Genomic DNA, 17659 nt, shown 5'->3' with positions numbered 1-17659 from the left:
CTACAGTATAACAGTAGGTGCTTAATTGATTACCTGATTGAAAATTGATTTTTGCTTAAGATGTTCAGAAAATCTTTAATATTGATTATAATAAATTATAATACTGAAGATCTTGCTGTCATTTAATCACCCTTGTGCTGTTCCAAACTCACATTTGTTAAATTCTTCCGTGAAACTGTAACTCTTTTCCATATAATTGTGGTGAATGAGGACTGCGTCTATCAAGCTATAATACTGCACAAATTGGCAAATAAAACTCGCCTTTTAAAGGAGACTGAGTCAATGATAACAGACTTTTACATAAAGTTAAAAGAAATCTATCTCTGACACGGTGTGTGCATAAATAAATGTATTAGTACAAGTTCAAAAGATTATTGCAAAATTACTTAAATGCCAAAGTATAATGAAATCCTGTTCTTGTATAGCCTACTCTCACAGCACTAGAATCGAACTTTATATCTGGAGACCTGCAAAGTGGAGGAAATACTTCAGATTGAACTGGAATAACTTCTAATACATATTGAAAACCATCTGGCTTTGCTACAGTACCATTTCAGACTGACCTGTTTGTGTAAGTACCCTTAGAGATCTACACTACCCCCTGCTGGTGTCTTCTGTGTATTACAAGGCCTGTAAATATGCTTGAGTCACACAAGTTCATCTTACTTTACATGGATGGTCTTATTCTTTTGGCTTTTAAAAAATGACATTATTACACTACAGCCAACACACAGTCTAATTCCTCACGGAGAAATGTCTCTTGTGAATAACTACATTAGCTATATCTAAAGTGTTGCATTGGAAATTATACTTTGTTACTAATATATATTAAAAAAAAAATGTATATATATATAATACATGTAAATGTAGATAAACAAGTTGCTGGTTGCAGAATCGTCAATTGTGAGTTGATTAAATGGGTCTCAGGTTCTATATCTATTTTTTCGATTATTTGCTTTTTGGAAGTATAAAATATTGGTGTTTTATTGATCACATAGATAGTGCAACATGTAGTGAAATACTTGGTACAACTTTTCACAGAATACAATACAATTACGTAGATTAGGAATTGAAATAAAATCAGTTGACATCATCAGCGCTCATGTGAACCCAGAGGCTCCAAAACTGCCATTTCGCATGCAGCAAGCCGTCAAGCGCCTCCTAGCAACGGTTGCTATGGTGACAAACTACGTCACGCTCGACTTGGTTGCCATGGGCCTCGTGACGCCATCAACCGTGTAAAACGGTGTAGGAGACCCCGGATAGCGGTCTCCATGGATACTGGCGGGGGGGAGGGGTGGAGTTTAGAGGAAGCGGAAGTGTCAGCGCAAGCGGAAGTGGTACTGCCCTGAATACCCCGAGCAGCGAAACGGAGGACAGCTCGATACTCCCATCGTTAAGAGAAACAAATCAGGACTCGAAATATATTTAAATGTGAGTTACACTGCCCGCGAACGCCGTTCGTGTGATATTGTGAATATTAGAGATGCATTTTGCTGTGTTCTGGCTCATGTGAGCCCCCCTCATTATTGTCAATGGCGGAAGGTGTCTATTGTGGTTTGGGGCTGGGTGCAAGGACTAAGGCCGAGGCGGAGGATGAATACGACCAGTCCCGAATTCTGCCCGATTGTATCCGAGTTATGTTCGCGGCGCGCGGTTCCCGCTCGATTATTATTCTAGCACGTAGCCGAAGTGTGACAGCTAAATGAACCTCGTACGTACGCGAGGGATTGCTCAGCAACTCCCGCGTCTGCCTGGTTGTCACGAATGCTAACATGCTAACCAGTTAACTGTTAATATACAGACTACTAAAGCAGAGGCCTTGTTATGCCAGCGCGGTTGTGTTGACATCAATAACGTTTTAAAACGCAAATTTCGACGCTTACAATCGGCGACGCGCCCGATTTAATTCCACAAGGGAATGTATGTGAGAGGGCGTTGCATCGGAGGCTAACGCGGTTAGCTCAAGCGATGAATATGCTGCAGTGCATTATTTACGAGGTTGAGCGCTACAACCGGCAATAATTAATAGTTTCTACGTTTATATTCAACAAATCGATTTATAGACGTGATATCGGTTCACGCTAGTGGGACATAATGGGAGACAATAACGAACATGATTGTATTTGTCGTCAGCCAGGTCGCACCGCGAGGGCCTTGATGCTCGGGTTAGTTGTAGCGACACACCTTTTAAATGCATTTAATGCGACGTCGGCACGAAAAGATCCAAACAACACGTGCGATTACGACATGTGGTTACGATTAGTTGCAGGTGAAGTAAACCTACTAATATGGTTCGAATACAGCGGCAGAACGGGTTGTTTACCCGCCTGACACCGTTACCTGGGCTTATTCGTGATCAGATAAGAACCGGACGGGATCGGGCAGCAGGGATCACGCCCAGGGCGTTGGCGCTCAGACTTGTATCGATAAGTTAAGAGGTTGCGCAGAGTTGACATTCCCGATATGCTCTAACATATCCCGGTTTACTTAGCGTTGTATTTGTGGTCAATCAATGACCTTGCACAAATGCAGAGGGACAAGAAGGACAGATCTGAATGGTGCAGAATACAGACAGTGTGAATTGATCATTAAGATAAAACCGAAGGCGATACGGGGATAAATATAGACTTTGGACGGATACAATTGCATAGTCGGGAGATTCACCTTTGGATGTGTTAAACAGACGTTTCTGACCTAGTTTTTGAATTGAGGTAACCTGACATTCATTAAATCACTGCATTGTTGAATAAATGCTGAATAAATTTGACAGTTCTGCATAGTTTGCATAACTCATTACATTGTCGAAAGAAAATGTATTCTTTACACAAATGTTACGGCTTACAAATAGTTAATCGGACATTTAAACTTTTAGATCTGGTAACCTGAGTTTATCATTCAAAAGAAGTTAATTCATTATATTGGCAGATGAAATGACACACGGCCCAATTGTGTTTTCGACCTTTATTGTTGTTATAAAACTATTTTTAAGGATGGTAACATTTGTTGTTTTAAAGATGTGCAATGATAAACTTTTTTAGACTAGTGCGAAGCTCGCAACTCTTCTTACTTCCAAGGATTCAATTGTGATGTTTTTGTGTTGAGCCTTGTACGCTCATTTCTTTTCCATAAAAAAAATAGTGTCGTTTATTCATCCTCATGTTGTTCAAAACTTGTATGTGACTGTTTCTTCTGTGGAACACAAAAGAAGATCTTTTGAGAAATGTCTCGGTGGAAGTCAATGGAAAGCAATATTGTTTGGTTTCCAACGTTCTTCAAAATAAATGTTGTGTTCTGTAGAAGTAAGAAAGTCGTACAGATTTGACGTTCGGACAATTATTTTAAAAACTGCGGGGTGTCTCTGTAACGCCCATTCAGAACACATTTTGAATTGGCTGTGAATGTTTAACCATCATCACCTGGGAAACTAAACACTCTGGAAGGAATCACAATAATTGTTGAATTCTTATTAGAGATGCACAGGTATATCAGCCAATGGTCTGTGTTGGTCGATAAAAGCTATTTTTACACGATCTCCTTGTTTAAAAACAGCCGATAATCAGGGTAGATATACATGTAAAGAAATGTAAAGAAACATCATCAGTTAGATGTTCAATATTAATATTAACTTTATGAATTATTAACATACATCTGCAGATATCACTCTGAATAATCTGTGGAGTATCAGTGCATTTCTTATTCTTATCCTTCATCTGAATCTTTATAATGTGGACTCATCATTTTAAAAACCTCAAGATTTTCATTACTGTTCTTGGTGTGAACGGGCCTTTAAGAAAGTAAATAGATTCAGTTTTAATTTCATGTTGAGTCACGTTGTGCCATTCTTCAAGAATAACTAAATGTTTTGTTAGTACCCCTGAATTGGACTTTATTGACCTTGTTTACTCTTTGACTGTAATTTATCTGATTGATTCCTCTCAAAGTCTCATTGAAAGACACCTGAGGGGATAACATGTAACAAGATACATAAACAAGCCACTTTAAAGCTTTTCCTTTTCATTGGGACTCTCACATTGTTTAGTCATTCATGAAAGCCCTAGGTTGCCTTCAGTATGACATAAATCTTGGTAAGACCCAAATTTAATAATAGTATCTGGTGCAGGTCAAAATAGGCACCATCTTGAAGGTTGACCTCTTTACAACAAAAGCAGGTCAACTAAGCACACTAAGCAATACCAAACTTGACTTATTTTCACCACTGTCACTAGGGGTTGAAGAATGCGGTAGACTAACAAAAAGTTCAATGTTTTCCTCCCCGCAGTCGCATCATGGACAAGAGCGACCTCGTGCAGAAGGCTAAGCTCGCGGAGCAGGCCGAGCGCTATGACGACATGGCGGCTTCCATGAAGGCCGTCACAGAGGGTGGCGTCGAGCTTTCCAACGAAGAGCGAAACCTGCTCTCTGTGGCGTACAAGAACGTGGTGGGCGCTCGCCGCTCGAGTTGGCGCGTGATCTCCAGTATCGAGCAGAAAACGGAGGGCAATGAGAAGAAACAGCAGATGGCACGTGAATACCGTGAGAAGATCGAGGCCGAGCTTCAGGAGATCTGCAACGATGTGCTGGTGAGAGACAGAGCGTGTGGATCTGAGAAAGTGTTGTTGATGTGGAGACTAGGAACAGTCTGAATATGGATGCTTGTTGCGGATAGGTTATGATTGGTGTCGGTGATTGAACAAATCTCATTAGCATGAAATATTAGGCTGTTTAATGATTAATCACATCCTGAATAAATGTTTGTTTTTTCATAGTACATGTCTATGCACTGTGGATATGAATTTTGTATTTTTAAACACACACACACACACCTATGTAAATATTTAAGAAAAGTATTAAATTTAAATATGAATAAATGTTTATATATAATGGAAATTATATATAAATAAATATTAATATTTATTAATATCTACATGCAAATATTCCTAAATAAATATGTGTATGTGTTTATTAATACAAAAAACGTTTATTCTGGATGCGATTAATCGTTAAACAGCCCACAAGAAATATTATCTAATGTAATATTAAGATAGAAAAAGGTTTTGAAAACAAATCACTTTGATGTTATACAATAGTTAAGTTCTTGTAATTGAATTTAACTTATTTTATCGTCCAGAAAAAAAATGTTAGCTGTTTCCCATAGTCCTGTTACCATTTTGCTGAAATGGATCTCATTTGATGTGTTTCAAGTTCTGTGTTTTCAGCAAGTATGTGTGCTGTGTTCTATTATCACGTACAGTGTGATAAAATGAATATTTGTAGGCAACAGCTTGCGTCAAACTGTTTTAAGTGTTGCATCTCATTGTGGCGTCTTGTAAAAATGTAAATTTTAAAGCTTAATGCCGATGTCCTCTGTTCTTTTAGGGTCTCCTGGAGAAGTACCTCATTCCCAACGCTAGTCAGGCAGAGAGTAAAGTCTTCTACCTGAAAATGAAAGGAGACTACTACAGATACCTGTCTGAGGTGGCATCCGGAGAGTCCAAGAAAAGTGAGCTCATTTATGTTTAGACATTTTCTTAATCTTGATGACGTCCCCCTTTTGTCTTAGTTATTTATGAGCTAGAAATAATTGTCTTGTGGTTAGATTCTTCTTGTAAGTAGACCTTTCGCTTAGGAGCTTCCTTAAAATATAGCTGTCTAACGCAGGCAGTACATAGCAATGCAGCTCACTGGCTTATAGAATGGAATTGAAGACCTTGATGGGCTGTTTTTGTTTTGTAGATGTGATTTAACATACGTTTTGTTACTTGCCAAATCACAGCCACAGTGGAAAGCTCTCAGAAGGCTTACCAGGACGCGTTCGAGATCAGCAAGAAGGAAATGCAGCCCACACACCCGATCAGGCTGGGTCTAGCTCTTAACTTCTCCGTATTCTACTATGAAATCCTCAACACCCCAGAGCAGGCCTGCAGTTTGGCAAAGACGGTAAGAGAATTGGCCGTTCTCCTAATGCTTGGTTTGTCTTTTGGGTTTGGCGACGTTGTGGATCAATGTTTTGTGTACAGACGATTATCTTTCATCTCTGTTCATGAAACCCAATATGAAACATTTGTTTTGAAGTGTGTTTGAGGTATCACGTTTGTCTTGGTATTAGGCTTTCGATGAGGCGATTGCTGAGCTGGACACTTTGAACGAGGACTCTTACAAAGACAGCACTCTGATCATGCAGTTACTAAGGGACAACCTCACTGTAAGTATTATTTTTATTTACCAGAAGGTCAGACAAAATATAAAATGTTACAGTAGGTAGAAACATTATAAGGAACTGCAGTGGTTTACGGTGTCAAAAGTAGGGCTGGGCAAAAAAGTCAATTAATTGTTTTTGAGAAAGTGTTCGATATAGATTCTTAAAAGCAGTGAATAGATTTTTTTTCATATATCGCAAGCACTGAACATTCATTAACGTGTATCTTAAATGTAAAATAACCTGATTCTGTTTGATGAAAGTATGCGACTGCTTTGTTTCAATATAACTTTTTAATTCACCATTGTACTCTGTTGTTTACTGATCTTTTTTAGAAATATCTAAAGGATTTGTATTAAATCTATATTTATTAACTCGAATCGAGAGCTTGTGAATCGGAACATCAGAATCGATACCCAGCCCTAGTCACATGCTTTCAGGAAACAAGTTTATTATTACAATTACTTTTGCTACCACTGGATTTTGGACCCTGGATGTAAACCGAATCAGACATTAGATGAATCATTGCTCAATTTAATTCTTTTTTCTTTCCTGCAGCTGTGGACATCAGAAAACCAGGGCGACGAGGGCGATGCCGGAGAGGGAGAGAACTAAACGCGTTGCACTTCACTGTTAAATCCACCTACACTCTTTATCTTACATATACAGCCCATAATTCCCTGCTCCATCCACCTCACCTCTATCCACCTTTCTGTATGACGAGCAGCATGAATTGTACCTGATCTACAAGTTTGTACCCCTCTAAGAGGCCATGAGCGACAGGGTGACGTTTGCTTTTCAAAGGCTGACTATGTCTCAAACATGTATTGTGTATTTGTGGGGGAACCCCCCCAAAAAAGTGAAAAATTATGGTTGAATAGCGAAACGATTTCCATCCTTTTCCCCATCCTAATCCTTCCTCTAACATTTTTAAAAGATATATGTTCTCTAGAAGATAACAATGCATTATAGTGTCTCCATTTTCTCCCCTCCCTCTCTTTTTTCCTCTCCAATAGTGTACTGGCGTTTGCTGGTTTTATTCAAAAGGTTATTAAACTATCCATTAATTTAACAAACACTGTGATGTTTAGTTTTTCCTCACGGATAGCGTAATAAAAGTCTAGAGTTTTGTTTCTTATGAGTAACAGTACAATTCTGTTGCGATCTCATACAGAAGGGAAGAAAAAGGCCTGTATTGTGACACTGACTAACACGCGTTACGCATATATCTGTCATGTGCGTCGTTTTGTTTTACATACGAAATTAAAGGGAATCTAGGCTTGCCATTCCATATCCGGATAAACATTACATCAGTACGTTACATCAAACAATCTTTCCTGAACAAACTGGAGAGTTTCCTAATGTGCTGTCGAGGAGGCAGTCGACATAGAGGTGCTGTTTGACAGCAGTAAAAAAATTCCTGGTTTGTTCTTACAATGTTACGGTTTTTCCTTTTCTGCGCTAAAATGACTCATCGCGATTAATAAAGATTGTTTAAGTTGTTAACGAGTTCAGGTTAAATAATAATTTGTATTATTACTAAATGTTGTAACAATAATGTCTAGTAACAAACACTCTTTTCTGTTATTCAACTTTCTAACAAACTCCCCTATCGGAAGTCTCCAAGGGCGATTTCTCCTTTGATTGACGTCAGTGTAATTCGCAACGGGCAAATTTGGTAAATGTGTGTGCTTAAAGCAAGAGATGAGTCCTGAGGAAGACTTGACAGTTCTACTGAGAAATCATGAAATAACTTGAATTTTGTTGAATTTTAGCATCGCTTCAAAAGACGCAAAATTGAACATGGCAAATTGCTGTAGGGTGAGGACGGCAGCTGCTTTTGAAGGTCGGAGAATATTTATAGGGGTACTCAGCTACTCACTCAGTGTCACAATACTTTGTCACATCATCATAACATTCCACTTAGGTGTAGAAATCATCTGTCTGATGCTAAAGACAACGTTCATGCACTGAAGACGATATCTTTCCCCTTAGCTGAACAAATGGCAGTTATTCTACGCTTGATTACAAAAAACACAGTAGTGAATGTGGAGCCGAGCCTGTCTGTATATCTGGTATCTCCAATTGCTTTGTTTTTACTGACCAGTATTCTGCCTAAAGTTAGCTTCTGTGACGGTTTCATTGCTTAGCGCGCACTTGGTTGTGAAAATTTAGACTAGCTTAAGGAAAAAATGACAAAACGGTAAAAAAAATACAACCTGGTTATTGACGTAATACTAGATTTGTGTGTCTTTTAAAAACAGTTCTAGTTTCACCCTACATGTTATAATCAGGAAATTGTAAAAGACAATTTAAAGTGAAATAAAAGTTTTATCAGTTCCAAGTTTCGCTGTATTGTGTCACGGTGTTGTGAAGTCAGTGCAAATCGGACTAACCTGGAGTTCTTTTTGAAGGCATTGTATGTCAGGTCACTACATTTGGTGTGAAAAATGTGAAATATCTCATTTAAAAAAGATCTTTGAAGGTGGTTCTAGTTAAAGGGATAGTTTACCCAAAAATGACATTTCTGACATGAGACTCGGCCTCAAGTTGTTCCAAATCTGTGTACATTTCTTTGTTCAGTTGAACACAAAAAATATATATTTGGAAGAGTGTAAGCAACTGGCAATTCTGAGACAGCAGAAAATGTTTAAATTGTAGTCAAAGGAGCCTCAGAATTATTAGCTTTTGTAAATTCTTCAAACATGTATTTTGCATTCAACAGAACAAGATAAAATAAATTGTACTACTATTGTAGTCAATGGTGTCTCTCAATTGTCAGTTGCTAACATTCTTCCAAATATCTATCTTGGTGTTCAACGGAACAAAGAATTTGATAAAGGTTTTAAACAACTTGAGGGTGAGTAAATGAAGAGAATTTTCATTTTTGGGTGAAGTATCCCTTTAAAGTTAATCTGTGGCATGATCTAAATTACCACAGAAATAAATCCATGCATTATCTTTTTTTTTTTATTGCATTCTATTCAAAAATATATAAATTTGGTATTACTTTAGTATAAGGGTCAATTCTTACTATTATCTAGATGCTCATTAGCATGCCTACTATAGGATTTTGGCTGTTTATAAGCACATATTCTGCATACCATATTCTACATAACTATTAATAAGCAACAAATTAAGAGTTAACCAAGCAAAAGCTGTAGTTAATAGTTTACTAAAACCAAGAACTCAACCTTAAAATAAGTGTGACCATAAATTTTTATGGTAAATCTTGTAATTTTCTTATAACTGTAGACGTGGTTGCGAAGTATGCGTTTTTCCTACAAAATTAGGGTACTTTTCAACTTTTGTTGCCAGATCTTTTTTATTCTGTGAGTTAAGAAAAGGGATTTTAGGAATCTGTTATTTATTTAAGGGCAAGGTAAGGCTCCACACAATTGTCAGTTGCTAACATTTTTCCAAATATCTATCTTTGTTCAACCAAACAAAGAAATGTATACACGTTTGAAACAACTTGAGGGTCTGGGTGAGTAAATGAAGACAAAATTTTAATTTTTGGGTGATGTATCCCTTTAAAGTTAATCTGTCATCTGTGGCATGATCTATATAACAGAAAATAAATCCACGCATTATCTGGTTTTTAAAACAAGTTGCATTCTGTTAAAAATACATAGATTTTGATGGTAAATCTATTAATTTTCACAACTGTAGACGTGGTTTCCATATCTGTTTTTTTCCTTCAGAATTTTATTCTGTGAGTTAAGAAAAGGGATTAGGGGAATCTGCGGTCATTTTATAAGGGTTGGGTAAGGTTTTTAGGGCAAGTTACTTCTGAAAACACACTGTCTTGATGTTAACTTCTATATAGTGGTTTAAATAAATTTTGTGCAATCCACAACACGATCTGTAAAATGTGTATTTTAGGTACAGTCATGGCATTTTTTTTTAGTTTTGGTGTAAGGGATGGTGTAGTTGGGCTAGTTTTGTCAGGTAGATCTTGCAACCCTGCTGCAGAGACACCTGCAGAGACACCTTTATATTGGCACCGTACTGTTTACATGAAGCATATACTTTCAAAAAGATTCTTTATTAAATGCTTACACCACTTTCTCTACATAAAACAGAGAACACCCAGGTACATTGCTTTGACACAACGGCATGTGAAATATTGCCCACACAAAACAGTGATAAATACAGGTTTTAGGTTTCTACAAATTTACATTGAAATTTAGTGCTTTTGACAGTAATAAACCTACAACAATACTGCCAAGATTGCAATGCAGCTGCACATGCCTTTTCTGAACACAAACATGCAGATCTTTTATTTACTTAAGGTAAACAAATGTTTGAATGTTGCAGAACATGCACCGTAGCCCTAGAACCAATAATTGTATAAAGCATTTAATAAATGGTAACTATGAACTTGTAGAAATAAAAAATGTACTTGAATCTATTGTTTATCAGTGCTGAATGAGGAAAAAAACATTACTTTCAACATTAAAACTAATTATGCCTGTAAATACAATTTGTATTAATTATTATGACCGTTTGAATGGTAAAATGTATATTTCCGAATACCTTTCTAAGCAATTGAGTTCAATAGGCGCATAAGATACTAGAAATAAAACCCTGTTAAATCAACACTGACTTAATGGACAAATTATAAAAAACTAGACCAATATTAACCAAACGAACACAAGGTGTAGTTCTATAATGTGGACTAATGAAGTTGGATGTCACACTGTTGACTTTAACAAATCCTATAGACAAAAATCCAGTAGTTATTTCAGAATCCAGCATCAAAAACAGACCTCTCTTGTAAATCTCTTAAAAGGCAAATAAACTCAATTGAAAGGTTTAAATGTCCACAAGAACTATACAAGTTATTTCATCTTCTGTACTTCCTCCAGTAGATTATGTGCAGCCACGTTGTTTGGTTCAACTTTCAGCAAACTATTGAGATCTTCCAAACAAGAGTTCTTGTCCTGAGGGAAAAAACAATCATTGACAAAATTAAGATTATAGTTATGTGGACATAAATATTCCAGTCAAACATTCTTCGGTACCAAAAGGATTCATATATTCAAAATCTTACTTTGAGTTCTTTGTACGCCTGTGCACGCCGGTAAAGTGCCTTGATGTTGCCAGAATCCAACCGAAGAGCCTCACTGCAATCACTAATTGCATCTTTAAGCATTTTTAAAGCCAGATAGCAGAGAGCCCTACAAGCAAGACACACACAGATAGAGTTACAATGATAGTTTGAGAAACGTCTGGCAATGTTTTGTAGAGTAAAGGCCAAAGTATAGTTCCCTTTTTATGCGTGTGCGAGGGACAAAGTACCCACAGGTCACGCATGTCCATTCCATTTATTCCATTAATTAGTTTAACCATACTAACTACTACTAATGCCCGTCACCACTGCCAGGGTATGGGCCGCCAACAACAGCTCTCCAGAGTTTAACCATAGACATAATAAATACCTAGACGCAGCATTGGCCACTCTGCTCCGCTGCTGTGATTCGTCAATGGGTTTTAACAGTTCCATATGCCAAAAATATTATATATAGTCTAACCATCTTCAACTGGAGCCATAACATTTCTGTACTCAACGTATCAATAATAAAGAACTGGAATTAGTTGAGAAATTAAACCGATATTGTGTTTGTATGCGGAAACGCGCAGCTCCACCATTCACTTGTATGTGTTTATAGTCGGCTTTTGCCCTGACCAATATGGCGGACAATAGCGCGTCTTATTATTACACATGTCTATGAGTTTAACCACATGTGACCACTATGTCCTGGGAGCATTGATCCAAGATAAAAGAAAACCTGACCGCTGTAGGCCCGGAAAGGTATGCAGTATGTCATAATGCGCAAAGCTTCAAACCCTGTGTGTATGCGTATGAGTCAAAAGCAGTATTCTTTGCAAGACTGTGCGTTTATCTGTACACTTACACGTAAAAAAGGAAGTATGACATAGGCTTAAGAGAAATATAAAGATGAATAAGAATAAATATTTCAAGGTTTCTGTATATTCTATCACTTTTCTGTAGACCTTATAGTTATGATTACTGGCTAAAGTTAAATGTTACATAATGTCTTTAGCATTTCCAGGCACTAAAATCGATTTTTTTGTCAGACGAACTTGACTGCCAGTTGTGTTTTCACCTGTTTGTGTAGGTTGTGACTTCTGTAGGGTCCTGACTGAGAGACTGGGTATATTTCTCTATAGCTTTCTTGTGTTCTCCTTTCTTTACCAGTCCATTGCCTTCCTCCTTTAGTGCTTTGGCCTTTTTAACAGCTTCAGGTCCTGGTCCTTAATAATAACAGGTATAAAAGAAATAACAAAATTAATCGTTTGTATTTCAACTAAAAACCAATTCATTATTGTAACCCTTGACGTCTATTTCACTTTAACCATGAGCATAATAAAAGACAGCAAAATCAGTTTGGTTTATCCAATACTTATATTTCAATAAAAAAAGCCTTTATTGGGGTTATGCAATTCTTGTCGATCCTGTATAACGAATTTATTAACAAGCCGATTTGGATAAAATCGGCTATTAAGTGATCATGTAAATTTAATGTACATTTTGAGGTCTCAGTTAACCATTCGAGAACAATCCCACTGGTTCTAAATCAGAATATGACTTGACGCATCACATAAATATTTTCAACTGTAAAGAGTGTCACTGAATTTAAACGAAACATAACAGTTTATGATCTATTTGTTCCTATTAAACTGCACAGAGATCAGATGGCACCCTTTACCTTTCAGCTTGTTGTCATTCATCCCGTTCTGTGGTGAGGTGGGGGTGGAGTTTGCGGCCTGCGCCAGACTTTCCTTAACCGACATGGGAACAGTGGGGATGGGAGGCAGCTTCTCTCGCCAAGACGCTCCGTCAATATCCGTCAAAGCCTTGGTCATTCTAATAATAAAAAACAGCTTGATATATATTCGTGTACATTTTTGTCACAATACTCTTATCATAATATTATTGTTTCTTTTTTATAATCTACAAATGTAAAATGACCTGTTGACACCATCGTGAGCAGCTGGTATATTCGATTCTATCTGTAAAACAGTTTTGTAGTCCACATAGGCCAGCCTGTATCTCTCCAAAGCCTCATACGCTGATGCCCGACGAAGAAGAGCTTTAAATCCGAAGGGAACCAACTCCAGAGACCTAAAATAAGTGCACATTGTTTTAACTTGCTCCATGTGGATTGACTCTCACCAAATTCAGAGCGTCAGACCGGACCAGATGTGAGCATCTATAAGTAGTGTATACAATAGTGCCTTGTTCTATTTTGTTGAACTTACTTTGAACAGTCTTTTATGCATTCGTTACAATTTCCATCTTTCAGATAGCTGGCCGCCCTATTTGAATACAAAATCCCAAGATCCTCCTTGTTCTTCTTACCTGAGAACAGAACAGATGCACTGTAAAACCATTGGAAACGATAAAATAACTTAATAATTTTAATAGATTTATTAGTTATATTGGGAAACGTATTGGTTTAATGCAAACTTTAATGGTCCCTGTTGATCTCTACTGTGATGGTGCTATGTGTGGTGTTATTTCAGCTTAGCATTTCCCAGTTTGGTAACAATAACTATATGGTGAAAGCTAGGCCTTTTAAGGCGGAAAGACTGAAGTCATTACGTTTTAGCTCTCTTACCAGACTTCTCCAGCAGCTCGACGGACTGTGTATAGAGGGTCACGGCTTCCCCGTATTGACCGGTTTTGAAACGCTCGTTACCGGCTTGTTTCAGCTCCGTCCACGACTGTGACCGCCGCTTATGAGGCATGATGATACTGTAACAACAAAAGTGTGAAAGTTTACAGATGTTACGTCATAAATGAGATCACTTGGTTACTAGTGTGTCTACGTACCTGTTAATTAGACCTTAAAGAGTAATTTACAAACAAAGTGAACGCCTGCAACTAACAATACAGTAAACGGTAAAGGAAGGACTTCCGTAATAGCTCGGCTCCGTCCGGTTGAGGTTAGCGGCTGTCTATTATTTAAATCCACAACAACCAGCCTGTGAACTAATAACTACAAGTAGTTGGTTGTGCTTTTAGAAAACGCTAGAACATCGTATCTTTTCCTGCTAAGCCGCCGAGAACCACGTTTTGCCGGCAGAAGAAACAGGCGGTGTCGTATTTCGGTTTCAATTCTCTCCGTGCCAAAGACTATAGATATAACAAGACGTTGCACTGGTGTTACTGTGAATTGGAAAAATGGCAACGCTGCACGGTCGATAGCTCTATCTTAGGAAGTCCCGCCTTCCAGTAAAAACGGCCAATCGTCATTCGTTAAAGTCTAACAATTCTCTGGGGGTTTGGCTTAACGCTGAATCGTTTGCGCATGCGCAGTAGTTGGGCCACGCTTAAAATGTAATTCACTGTTTCATTTGAACTCACAAAAAGAAAATACATCTCACAATAGATGTCACATGTGATTTTGGTCTGTTGTATGATTTATTACTGTACGCTTAGCCAGTAATTTTAAATATACCAGCGTTCACCCATTCAAAGAGATACGACTTGGTCTTGTTTGGCTGAAATATGTCCCAGTAGCGTTGCAAATATGACCGCTGAGTACGGAGATCTGCTTTAAAGGGGCTTTGTTCGGGCTGCTATTTGAAGATCGAGAAAGGCAAAGGCGATTGTAACCCAACCCCAAACATCTTCCCTGTAAAGAGTTGGTTGCCATATGTTCCCGTATTCCTATGAATCGTTGCATTTATTGTGCCAGAAAAGAAAGCGATTCGTGACATCTTTATTTCGCTGTAAACTACTGCTCATTGTTTATTGATATGAATAGCAAATGCACTCTATAGCTACCAATCCACACTATCAGAAAATGTCGTAAAACATACATTTCATGAATTATTTAATGTGCATATACATATATCATTAAATTAACGAAGAAATTGTCTTTTTTTATAAAGCAACATTAAAATGCATTCTTGTTCTTTTGCCTAGAATTGGACAAAATCTGCCACCCCAGTTTCCCACTTGAATTGCGCTTTCGCTTTTCATGTTCGTGACGTTATTTATTTTGTCTTTCGCAAGCATCCGTACTAGGGCCCCGTATACGCTTTTCGCCACTGAGACACCCGGACGTGCGTGCTGAAGGTCGTGAATTAAACGGTAAATATTAAGGTTGATACTTGTCTGTAACGTATTTTTTGAGGTAAATGCTGTATAAAATGTGTTAATATCATGATACTGTAACCATAATAACATTTGTAAAGGTTTTATTTGGACTTCGTTCTGTGAAGGGTAAGTTAACGTTAGTGCTCCAATTGTAATGCAAGTTAGCTTTCCAGTTAACTAACGTTAGACAGGGAGTCTTACGTCTTATGGAGAACTAATCCATAATAATAAAAGGCATTTTTATTGTATTTGAGTAAGTTAATGGCATACCTTGCTGCTCTGCGTTTTAACTAAGCTTATACTTGCTAATAAGACCGATTAGCTAAACCGCTAACCGCTAAACGTCAGTTTGAAGCTTTCATAAAACCCGAATTTGTGCTACGAATAGAATAACAATATTATTAAGCCAAAAGTTTTGTTTGAGGTTCCTGGATCATTGTGTGTCTATTTTGAAAGTGAAAATAACATACAATTTGTTAAACCACGTAACGTTAGCAGTACAACATATATACTTTACATCTTTTTGAAAACATGTTTCCTGCTTTGTTGTTATTACGTGGTGTTTATAAACTTATTGTCTTGTGTTCTCTTTTTAGGGATGACAATGTCACTAACAAAACCAGCAATGAGAGGCCTCCTTGCCAAGCGTTTGAGGTTTCATTTGCCCATTGCGTTTGGTCTTTCCCTGATTGCTGCAATTGCATTCAAGGTCAGTAGAATTATGTTAAACAGTTTTATTTTTTTTGGCTATTTTGCACGTTTGTTTTGTTCACTACTGTTTTATAAAAGAGGAGTCAAATCTTGAGTTGGTCTTTGTCTGTCATCCTGTGCATGGTATCTAATCTTATTTTCAGCAGATATTTTATCATTAAAAAAAGAGAACCAGACAATGAATGGTACTTAAGGGGGTTATGTTCCCCAATTATTCACATAATTCTTTATCAATACATCTTGTTAGATGCTAAATCTTAGCATCATACTTCCAAAGAATTTTAATTTATATTCAAAAAAATCGTTTTGTTTGTGTGTTTTGTTTTTGTAGTATGGAGTAACAGAGCCCAGGAAAAAGGCATATGCTGACTTCTACAAACATTATGATGCTATGAAGGAGTTCAATGGCATGAAAGAAGCTGGCGTTTTTGAAAGTGTTAGGCCCTCCGGAGAATAAAGTAATGTCATGTGAGTAGCCTCTGAATAGATATTATATTTTCAAACATTCTACATTTATGTACCTTATTCCAGTTGTCACTGAGGGCCAGCATTTCTGACAAAGGCAAAATTCATCACGTATTGTACTGTAAGAGTTTATTATAACAGTTTCTCAGCTTGTCTGGATGTTAGACCTTCTGTCATTCTTTTACCTGAATGTAAAACTAAAAGTTTCATTCCTTTTATTTACAGGTTGTGTGGTCCCCCTGCATTCCTGGTCTGGATTGAATCTTTATAAGATCCCTGGATATGAACATTAATGTCCGATGTTCGCACGAGTAAACAAATAAACTATTTAAAACTTCTATCACTGTGTGAAGTCTTATTTGAACAAAGAATATTTGGCTAAGCCAATTTCAACATTTCTTGATCTGATTAAAAAATCTGTACTGCCTGAGTTTTCAGTAATTGGTATTGTTTGATGTTTAATGGTAGATTACTTGACTATTTGCCATTATTATGTATCAATGGAATGAGGGCATGAATGCATCATTGCTTTTATAGAAGACGATCTAAAATGTCATTATATATACTTGCTTTAGGAATGTTTGTCATTCAGAGAGGTGTCACTAGTGATGCTAAAAGGATAGTTCATCCAAAGATCTTTTAATTTAATAACTCGTATGTAGTATATAAAAACACATTGTTTGGTTACTGGTGTTCCTTAAATTGTAACTTTTGTCTTCTGCAGAAGAAAGTCATAATGGTGAAGGTGAGTAAATGATTTTTGAAAGTTTTATTTTTTGAGGTGAACTATATGAAAAGAATAGGATACCTTCCAGCTATTAGGTTTCATCTGTAAAGATCTGAAGCTGCATTGCTCCAGTGAGCAACCAACCAACCAATTTCAAGGCATACAAAGTTTATTTATGAACAAAACTGTTCAGAAAATGTTTACATTCTGTACAACTGTGAAATGTATTCATGCAAAATACTCTTTACGTATACAAAATAATTATAGTAATCTTTGTCGTTCTAGTGAAAATTAGTGTATTACTGAGGTATCCTGTCACTCCATCACTTTATCATTATTCAATAGCACCTCTGTCGGGAGTCGCTTACAGGGCAAAGAGGACTTTTAACTTGACATGAATTTTCCCAGAGTTCCCTATTAC

General features: G+C 37.2%; 2 protein-coding genes across 2 annotated transcripts; one reads left to right on the top strand and one right to left on the bottom strand.

Annotated features, from left to right (window-relative positions):
• Nucleotides 1-1278: 1278 nt before the first annotated feature.
• Nucleotides 1279-8543, top strand: ywhaba (tyrosine 3-monooxygenase/tryptophan 5-monooxygenase activation protein, beta polypeptide a). Its single transcript, XM_056749938.1, has 6 exons — nucleotides 1279-1434; nucleotides 4283-4583; nucleotides 5380-5503; nucleotides 5777-5940; nucleotides 6110-6205; nucleotides 6758-8543. Exons 2-6 carry the CDS (start codon nucleotides 4290-4292, stop codon nucleotides 6812-6814), a joined length of 735 nt encoding a protein of 244 aa, XP_056605916.1. The 5' UTR covers nucleotides 1279-1434; nucleotides 4283-4289; the 3' UTR covers nucleotides 6815-8543.
• A 1685-nt stretch (nucleotides 8544-10228) lies between these two features.
• Nucleotides 10229-14414, bottom strand: tomm34 (translocase of outer mitochondrial membrane 34). Its single transcript, XM_056749937.1, has 8 exons — nucleotides 14064-14414; nucleotides 13849-13985; nucleotides 13490-13589; nucleotides 13200-13352; nucleotides 12937-13094; nucleotides 12334-12481; nucleotides 11256-11382; nucleotides 10229-11145 (listed from the first exon to the last, which is right to left on the bottom strand). Exons 2-8 carry the CDS (start codon nucleotides 13976-13978, stop codon nucleotides 11044-11046), a joined length of 918 nt encoding a protein of 305 aa, XP_056605915.1. The 5' UTR covers nucleotides 13979-13985; nucleotides 14064-14414; the 3' UTR covers nucleotides 10229-11043.
• Nucleotides 14415-17659: the final 3245 nt, after the last annotated feature.

The sequence above is a fragment of the Triplophysa dalaica genome, chromosome 6 (genome assembly GCF_015846415.1).
Source record: "Triplophysa dalaica isolate WHDGS20190420 chromosome 6, ASM1584641v1, whole genome shotgun sequence".
In the NCBI taxonomy this organism is placed as follows: domain Eukaryota; kingdom Metazoa; phylum Chordata; class Actinopteri; order Cypriniformes; family Nemacheilidae; genus Triplophysa; species Triplophysa dalaica.
This window is presented reverse-complemented; position numbering and strand designations above follow the sequence as displayed.